Here is a 9,949-nt window from a genome sequence, read left to right as displayed (position 1 = left end):
AAGCAAACACAGAACTGACAACTTGTTGAGAGCATATTTTAGATATTGCTATGCTATCACGCTAGTGTGTCACTGCTTGCATTTTGTGTGCTGATTACTTCAGCTAAGTAAATATCAGTTATATAGAAATTCAGTACATAGGAATGGCATAAGTAGGAGAAACAAGGTTTTGTGTTGTTTTACAGACAGAACCTATTGTGATCAGAAGGATTTTGAGAAAACGTACAGCTTTATGTACCTTGATCAATGCACAGCAAGTGCAGGCTGGTCACTCAGTAGGTTGTATAAATAAACTGTCCCTTTCTCATTCTTGACCTTTATTCTGCTTTTCCCCATGTTTTCCATGGTGTATTTAAGGAAGCAATACCACGAGGTATACGAAGCCTACTGAATGATAACCTGCCCTTACCATTTTGGAGAAAATCAATTACTTCTGGTTCATCAGCTGTCTATTTTGATTTTCTAAACAGATATTTCATTTAGATGTTGGCATCAGTGGAAGAATAAGTGCCTTTTAGACCTGAGGGCAGCCCTCTGACTGTTCCTACCTATGTAATCCCCCTCTAGACACCGATGGCTGGTAGCCACCCAAGAGTGCTCCTGCCAGGTATCACCAAGGGGTGAGAGACAGCACACATTGCAAGAGGGAGGAGCAGTCTGCGATTGCTTGTACACACCACCTTGTTTTACGTAGTGCAATTTATCAGTATTCAGGACAGATGAACTAGTTTGTCTGTGCTGCCAATGTAGGGTCTACAGTTAGGAATAATTTCCCTATTGTGCTCTTGATTGTCCTGTATCTGCCTCTGTTCACACTGAGGACTGATTCTGTAAACGTTCCCTCCTCCTTATTGCGGCTCTCCGGATAATGATACAATGCAGCCAAATGTGCATGGGTATAGCTATTAGCAGTTTTTACCCACAGCAGAGAAACGCTGAATCAAATGAGCATTTTCATTATAACAACTCATAAAGGGTTGATATGGTCTCTGGGCAACCTGAGTTCATTACAGTTCTCTAAGTTTTCTTCAAAAACATAATTAAAATTGGAATTATCCTCCCTCAAGTATACAGCATCATCTGACTTTGAGCCACAGCAAGCAGAGCTTTGCTCAGCCTGCTAATTCAGCTCCTTTGCTGCCATGAATCTGGCAGGGAGCATGACCAAGGCGTGCAGTGGCACAGGCCTGATCTGCCCAAATACTGGGGCAGATTCTGACCATGATATTTTCCAGACTGCTTCTGTGGATTCCTTGCCAAAGTGCACAGGCTGTTACTGGCAACATGAAGGGTTCCTCCCTTCAGGAGTGAAATCAGAGAAGCGTAGAATTCTAGGGAGCAGAACAGTAGGCATTCAAAGGGAAGGGCACCCCGGAATAAGTGCATTGAACTAGTATCCTGAAGTTTTGCCATGAAAATAGCTCGGTAGCATCACTGAATGGGATGTCTCTTTTATTCATAATCACCACCAACAACCATATATATGTGTACTTATTGGGAATGAACTTTGATTTAATTGGATACATTCAACTCGCAATGATTCAGCAGAAATAATTCCATTTTTCAAGGCTGGATATTTAGGAAGTGGCCTATGTCCAACCACTGCTGTTTAGCGAGAGAGAACAGCTTCAGAACTCTGCAGAAGCGGGCCTTTGGGAATTCAGACCTACGACTAGGTCTGAGACCAGTTTCTAATTTTAATTACTGCTACCAAGATAAAAATTACTCCCACAAGGCAAATGAAATCCCCCCATGCAGATCAGCAGCAGGCCTCTTTAAAGCTTATACAGATGTAGGCCTTGTCCTGACCTCTGCACAGCGTAGGCCGGCAACAGAGGCTTATCTCCACAGGAATGAATTTTATCCAGAAAGCACAGTGGAAGATGTTCAGATTAATATTCTAGATTAGGCTTTTAATATTGGGTAGTATAAAGGTCAAGTAAATAGTTTAAAAGTAACTGAACATTACTGCTGTGAAGAACCTATACAGAAGTACAGCTTTGTCTTTTTTGGTGTGGATCTTATAACATAGAGATTTTACTGGTTTTGATAATATTCTGAGTTACTTAACCTCATCACTGATGAGCTGATTCCATGCTGTTCAATTAGTGGCTCCATAAAATTAAGTTATTTAAAAATACTTCAATGGACATTTAGGCAATTTGGGTATTGTTCTTAATTTTCAGACAAACCATTTTAATAATGGCTATAAGAAGTGAGCAATGCTCTTACACATTAAATCAGCACTGAATCAATTAGTTACAAAACCGCATGCATAGGTAGTTATCTATTTTCAGTCAATTAGGCAACATGATTAAGATCATATGTGTTGAATTAACAGGTCAGTGCATAATCTTGCTACAACTTAATCTAGAATATAACTTGATCTGAAAGACATATGAAAAAAACAACAATTTACCCTTCCCACTCCCAAGTTCCCAGTTTTGAATGCGATCAGCCCAGTGTTTCATGGAAAGTGTTCAGTTCTGAACTTGTCTTCTGTATAGATTTTCTGCTTTGAAATGTGAATTTCTAATTGAGGCATTCAGGTTTTATAACATGGTCCAAACAATCATTCGCATAAAAACTGCACAAGAAAATGAGAGAGAGAATTCTTTACTTCTTACTCCATATTGGTTAGTTCGTATTTATCGTATGTATCATTTTCTTCTCCTGGCTGAGTATCTGAATGATGGATTTCAATAAAAATGATGTAGATCATTGCTCCAAGTACGCCTCCCAGCATAGGTGCAACTATAGGCACCCACCACCAATTATTTCCAGCCCTGTAAGACACACACACAAAAAATAATTGTTATTCTAGTGAACACCCTGCCTTGTATCTGGCAGTGAACAAACATGAAGGTGTGACACTTGCTATATTGTAGACCTTTCTGTTTTGACTCACATTTCTGTAAAGGGGTGAGACCCCTGTCTGTCCTGCCCCTGTTGTGGTTGAAATGCTAAGTAACAACCACAAAGCACATTGGTCTACATGCTGTATTTGTGCCTTAGAAACAAGGCCTCTTTACTGCATGTCTGTTTTTGGGGGCAGGGGATAATTTCTCTCTTGTGGAAAACGGGCTTCATTGACTTACAATGAAACAAACAGGGACATATTTATGGCACAGCAGTCTTGACTGATGCTGTTGCCAGATGCTCATGAATAGGTTTTCAGGAGTGATTGATGCAAATGCATGTTGCAAAAATGCGTCACCTCATCTGCATGGAAATTTGCAGGTTCAGGCCTGCAACAGTATATACGGTGTTCCTCTTGACAAATATAACAGATTATACCTGATTTTAAGTAGATTTGCCTGAAGGACTGTAATAAAACACTGACTGTAAAGTAGATTATACTTGACCAGAGCAGTCAAGAATCAAATTTCATGATGTACTGTCTCATCCCTGCGTTTAAAGTGTGGGGTCTTTCAGTAAGAGGTAGATAAGCGTTTAGAAGTTTTATACACCTAAAACTTAATCATTTTTAGAATGGCTGTGTTCAGTAAGAAAGTCTGGTATATTGACTCCACTGAAATGTTTACATTCACTTTGCACAATTACTAGGATTGAATTTTAAATGTGAAGATTTATGAACATTTTTAAAGAAACAAGTCTACTGTTAAATGATATAAAACAATAATTAACAACCTCCTTATGCAGGAGACTTGGGCTTGTAGAATTACTCTCCCTTTCTGGAGGTCTACATCCAGACAGTAAATTACTGAGTACTGGTTTCAGAGCACAAACTTTCCTAACTGTACTGGTGCATGAAGGTTTTTTGATTCAATAACATGCTGTATTAATTGAATATGTGAGTCTGCAGTGAAAACCCAGCCACCTCAATTTCATGCATATTGAAAATGGAGAAGTAATGTATTTTTTTTTCTCTCCCAGAAATACAAAGGGACAAATTAATCTGTGAGAAGAACTTTACAGGAAGATGCCAGGGGAATTTTTAAACTGTAAGGATAATTATGCAGCACTCATTCTATAGATGTATGGAGAAGTGATCTCATGGTTAAGAAAAGAACAGAGCTAATCTCAGTGCCCTGTTCATGACAATATTACTCCTTGTTCAGAAATGCCTTGAATGTGTATGTTTTGCCCTGAGGATATAAAAAAGGTCCTGATATTGTTCTACTGTGTTTATAGATATGTCTGTTTTTGAGTCATGAATGTCTGAGCCCCTGAATTCCTGGAACAAGCACGGACTAAGGTTTTATTGACTTCATCAGTACAACAAAATCTCTATCAAGTACTTGCATGCATTCCTCTGTGTGTGCCCGTGTGTGTATGTAAGCATATGATGGTGTTTCTGGCAGGTTTTTCTAGTCTTGTTCCATGAACTGACATGTGCCTTGTTGGCTCCTGCATGACCTTCCCCAGATTGTGGCCTGTATTTGCACCAGCTGCTGTCAGCTGCACTTTAGGCACCCTCTGCTAAGGCAACGTGTGTAAAGTCTTTATAGAGGGCGATGCCAAACCTGAAACAAGATAAGGACACAGCTGAGTTACAAGTTTCCATGACACTCAATCCTCCTTCACTGCCGCGGGAGCAAGAACTCTTTGTGACAAGCACAGACAGCTTCACCAAAGCTCCCTTTGGTTGCCCTATGCCCTAGCTTATAGCTTTGCTGCCAGGTTAGGGGGAGAGCATCCAGCTATGCCTGGGTGGCCGTCAGGTAGCTTTGCTGTGGAGCAGAGCAGGATGGAGCTGGCTGTGAAGGGCAGGAGGTGGTGTGCAGGGCGGGCAAGGGGTACTTGTGTTAACTGCAAAAATTTCTGGGAAGCTGCAGCATATAAGCTATATGGACTGGGAGCCGTGGTCCGTTTTAGGCTGGCAAATAGGTATCTCACCTAGCCAGCTGCTGCTGGGCAGTGGGATAAAGCAGTTTGCTTAAGGAGTGCCGGGATAATTCAGCCGTTCGGCAGCGTGGAACGTGTCTGGCTACTGTTCCATGCTCCGGGAAGAATGCAAAATATTTCCGAGACCCTTGGCAGTCCGCATCCCTGTGCAGGCGAGAGGTGCGGCTGCTGACCCTTTCCCAAACGCCGTTCAGTTTAGCCCGGGCGACGTGTCCCCAGTACCGGCGGCCACGAGGTGTCACCGTTACCGCGCCGGTGGCTCCGGGCGCTGCCGGGTGCGCGGCCCGGCGCAAAGGGACCGTCGTACCCAGGGGCAGATGTGCTATGGCCGGCTTCAAACGCTGCTGGGAAATAACTGCTCTGCGGGGCCCTTCCTGGCGTTCTCATTGCCGTTTCACCCTGTTAACGCTTGTCAAAATCCAGGCTGGGGTTTGTACTCGGAGTGCTGCTGCCTTCTCACTGCAGACAAAACTGCGGTGTCCACCATTTATCTTAAACTTGTTAAGCATGTGCTTAAGAAAGGCTCCTGGTTATGTCCGTGGTTTTAGGACAAACAATTAGAAATATTTAGGTCTCTAAAACCAGCTGTTCCCTCTAATGATGGGGACAGTTGCCACCCGTGACGCCTACCCTAGCAGGTTGAGCAGTTTGCAGGAGCAGGCCACAGCGCTGGCTGCATCTGCTGCATGGAAAATGGTGCTGTCTGTAGGGTGCTGGAGGGACACCCCCTTTCCAGCTGCACTGGGTCAGAACAGCTTCTGATGGGAGCCTTTAATGAACACAGATCCAGGTGCACTAGCTAGGGCAACCATACCATAGCCTGTGTCCCTTAACTTGGGTCTCAAGGAAACTACACCTTCAGGCACCTTTGTGCAAAATGTAGTCACAGCAACGTTTAGCAAACTCCTGCTTAGCTGCCTCTCTGTCCTCTGGACAATGCCATGGTCCAGCAGATGTGCTCCCTTCCAGTCTATTTGAAGTTCCCTGCCTGAGAACATGGCAAAACCAGAATTCACTGGACCTGCAAGCACAAAGGAGGGTAGAGGATATTCCTCCCTGTGAACTAGTTATCTTCATGTTTAGAGCATTTGCTTGGGATCAGGGTGTAGGGAGTCTCACCCTTTGTATCTGACCTGTTCTGAAGTAGGGCTGGCCTGGTTGTCCCTGGCTGCTCTGCAGGCAAACTCCCACACTCACTGATGCACACAGGGAGCGACTCGGCCGCCTTGCGAGGTCCTCCTTGTTCCAGTGAGTGTCCAGTGTCTCTTCGGGATTTCCTATCGCTCGGTTTGTACAGTGCTCCCTTGTGTCACTGCGGAGGTTTCATGCTTAGGTCCCAGTTCTTGGGCATGCCTTTTACCGGAGAGCTTAAGCACCTTCCTCACAATTATGAATTTCATTTAAGCTGAGACATCTAAGATTTAGCTGTCAGCTGTAGCTGCATCACTTCAGCTTCTCATGCACATGTAATGCCAGGAGAGTACCAGGCGGTTCAGGACCCTAGCCACAATTGCTCAGGCTTTTCCCACGGCCTGCAACTGATGCACAGCTTCCAGCTGCCCAACTGAGCTCAAGTTCCCCTGAAGTTCCACTTGGATCTGTACTGTAGATAAGAACATATTCCTGTTGTATCATTCCCTTGAACTTTGTTATAGCTGTAGCCTTAAAACTGAAGGTAGGGAAGAAGACTTTAAGTTTATCCTAGCAATGACCAGAGATCTTGTATCTTGTTTTTTATGTTTCCATTTTCAAATTTCTTAGTAAAGTCTTCAGAGTGGGGATGCATTCCCTCTCTGTATATAAATCCTAAAACTAAATTAAGGAAGAGCCCGTATTGCTACAGATATAGTTTGCTTGTGGTTTCTTAAATGTAAATAAGTAAGACCTTTCTGTTAGAGAGGGGGTGAGTTCACAGGTATTCTGTGACTAGACTACAGTACAATTGGGCTTCCAGTCTGTTCCAGCAACATAATAGCCAATTTAACAATATATTACAATTTTAGCACATGACACTAATTAACATCATAGTCAACAACTACTTGCATTAAATAGTTATGAAAGAGGAGAATCCTAGGTATAGGGTGTCACTCTGTGTGCTGCTGCCTTTTTTTTTTCCTTAAATAAAAGTGTAGTCTAATAGTACAGTGGCAGGAGGTGCTGGGAAGGAAAACTTTGGAGGTAATCAGGGCAAAGAGCTGACCTCCTGCCAGTGGCTCACCAGAGCTGTGCTACATCGGAGCTTTGGATCTGCCCTATGGCATGACTCGCTGCCTGTTTTTTCTATGCCATGCCTAGCTTTTTGTTGTTGCTATTCAGATGAAGCTTTGCTACTGCTCTCCTCTAAGGCACATGATTTGTGTAGATGGAAGTCATACTAAATAAATACAGATTATTTGTACTTGGTGAAGTAGCTAAAATGAAATCTCTATTAACCAGAGCTCTCTAGTGGTCTACAGTACTTCTGGAGATTTCGACTTGTAAATAAATGGAAAAACAAACTGTACAAAAATAAACAGAAAGATCTACCTCCTGATGACAGATTACTCTTACTTAGATATCCCAGAGTGCCTCTTACACTGGATATGTGTAAGCTGTGGATTTGATGTGCAACTAATTAGCTGTGCATTTGGCCAGCCAAGACCGTGTGCGTGCACACACGCATGCATAGGGATTTGAGAGTGTGCTCTGAAATGTGGGAAAATGAAGGGAGCTTGCTTTCATTCACTCCTTCGCTCCCAGGCAGGAAATCAGGCTCTTAGATTGTTGTGTATTTCTGCAATAACTCGGTAGGAATAATAGCCTAAATCAATCTGATATGTCTGTGGTTTTTACAGCACTCAGTAAATACTTCCAATAAATATTCCCACCTAACTCTCTCACGATTTCCTTTTTTTTCTGAAAGCTGCAGGACAAGAGAAGAAAGCGCTTTTATATTTTCAGTGACCTCTAAGAATCTTTGATATTTTGGGAAGGGTCTGCTTGAAACAATGATTGATATTGGGGATAATGCGTGTTTGATTTGCCCTAGGAGTAGGAAATCCTTTTTAAAGCCCAGTTCCTAGAGATGTCTGGCTTAAAGTGCATGAATAGCTTCTTCTGGTATGCAAAGAATTACCTGTATGTATATAAAGTATGACTTGGTACCATGTTGAATCAGGATCTTGCTTTCCTAGGAACCAATTTTAGCTGAGAGCATTTTACTTCATATCTAGGTATACTTACGTGAATACTTCCATCCCCCATCCTGCAACGGCTGTGAAGAGCCTTGGGCCTAGATCCCTGGCCGGGTTCATGGCACAGCCACTGTTCATTCCCAAGGAGCAGGTAAGAACGATTATAAGAAGTCCTACTGCAATTGGCTCCAGGCCCTTTGGTACGCTGTTATTTCTGGTGTCAAAAATAGCAAATACAGCCAGAAGAAGAACAGCTGTTGACATCACCTGGCCAATGCAAAGAAAAGAATTTGTATAAATATGTGCAGATTCCTTCCAATAATGAAAAGAGGGGTTATGGCAGCTCGGAGGATTGTGGTAGCTTAGAGCTGGTATTTAAATTTATCCCACCATACAGAGTAGCAACATTTTGAACCCGGTGCCCCTCTGCCTCACACTAATGAAAAGTTTTAATATCTGTGCTGAAAGGAAAAGATAAGGAATGTGCTGAGTACATTTGGGGAAAAAAAAAAAAAAGAAAAAGAAAAAGCAACAACCTGGTGTGGAAAGAATAGGGATTTAAAAGGCATCTCCTGTGTGAAGTCTAATGCTTTGTTTCCACATTTTTTCCTATCAATATAACACTTCCATTTACTTGATTTTTTGGTAGTTCTGCTATGCCAATGCAATCAATTACACTGATACCAAAGTGTTTTATGTGACTGTATCCTGCACTGATAAATGAGACTACGTATGTGTGTATAACTCTTTATCCAGGTATTGCATAACATTAGAAGAAAAAAGTGTCGCCTACAAAGTCAAAACTGAGCACCTAAAACATTAGGAATTACCTAAATTAAGGTTGTATATATAACTAAAATGTGCACTCTGTATTGCATATGCATAACTGAGCTGATTAAGTTAATTTTCTTGGAATTACTTTGATGGAAGTGATGCTCTTTTATTTTTTAATTGATTTAAATGAGTGCTTTGTAAATGTCAGCTTTGCTAATAATTAACATGGGGAAAAACAGACAAAAGTTTCAGTGGTGTCAACACATTAAATTCCTATATTGATTTAAAGAAGTTTAAGTTTGGGGGGGTTAAAGATTATTTTGGTTTCATCTGTTTTTAATTTTGTTTTTAAACATCCATGGGTAAAAAAGATTTTCTGGAAAAGTCTGCTGACTGATCCAAAGACCAGAATTGTCTGTCTTACAAAATTTCAAAACAATGTTTGGATTTTTTTGAAGCCAAATTGAACAATTTTCAATCTTTTACGTAAGAAATTCCTGTGCTCCAGTAATCCCTGGTTTTTCATAGCTTGCTTATGCAGTATTTATTTCACATATGCCTGAAGAAGATGGTTAAACTGATCAAAGTAGGCAGAAGATATCAAACAGTGAAAAATGAAGTTTCATGAATGGGATTAGAGGATGCAGATTGGAAATGGTGATTTTTTCAGATTCAGTCATTTGAAAAGTAACATATAATACAAAACTATTTGCAAAGAGAAGGTTGGAGAGGAGTCTTACAGAAGCAGAAAACTCAGTTGTTCAAGGTGTGTTAAACTGTTTGCTTAAGCATTACTTAAGAAACACTAGGCCTGCAAAACGGGCTAGATTTTGACATAAATGGACATGGCTCTGCTGAAGCTTTTGTAGAAACATTGATTTATGCTGGGGAAAGCCTCTTATACATATTGCATTAAAGACATGTAGAGTGCAACAATTAATATGATGTATGTGAAAAGAACAACTTGAAATGATTTTGCTTGTAAAATACGACTAAAATGTAACCCCCACAAACAGCATTGCGTTCTCATTGCTATTGTACACAGTGATATATGACCAAAACCATGAGATTCATCATACCCATTAGAGACCTTTTTTTTTTTTTATTATTACTGCTTGGTTTTACAGTTTTCA

General features: G+C 41.4%; 1 protein-coding gene across 2 annotated transcripts in view; it reads right to left on the bottom strand.

The window, feature by feature from the left end:
* Positions 1–1,435: 1,435 nt before the first annotated feature.
* AQP9 (aquaporin 9) overlaps positions 1,436–9,949 on the bottom strand; it is a 29,032-nt gene continuing 20,518 nt past the window's right edge. For both annotated transcript variants that reach the window (XM_040599765.1, XM_040599766.1), the window contains exons 5-6: positions 8,092–8,309; positions 1,436–2,786 (exon numbers count right to left, since the gene is read on the bottom strand). In XM_040599765.1, the coding sequence (XP_040455699.1) occupies positions 2,624–2,786; positions 8,092–8,309 (381 nt within the window). In that variant the 3' untranslated portion in view covers positions 1,436–2,623. The remainder of the gene's footprint in view (positions 2,787–8,091; positions 8,310–9,949) is intronic.

This window comes from Falco naumanni, chromosome 7 (assembly GCF_017639655.2).
Source record: "Falco naumanni isolate bFalNau1 chromosome 7, bFalNau1.pat, whole genome shotgun sequence".
NCBI classification, from domain to species: domain Eukaryota; kingdom Metazoa; phylum Chordata; class Aves; order Falconiformes; family Falconidae; genus Falco; species Falco naumanni.
The sequence above is the reverse complement of the archived record's forward strand: the minus strand, read 5'-3'. Positions and strand labels throughout refer to the sequence as shown.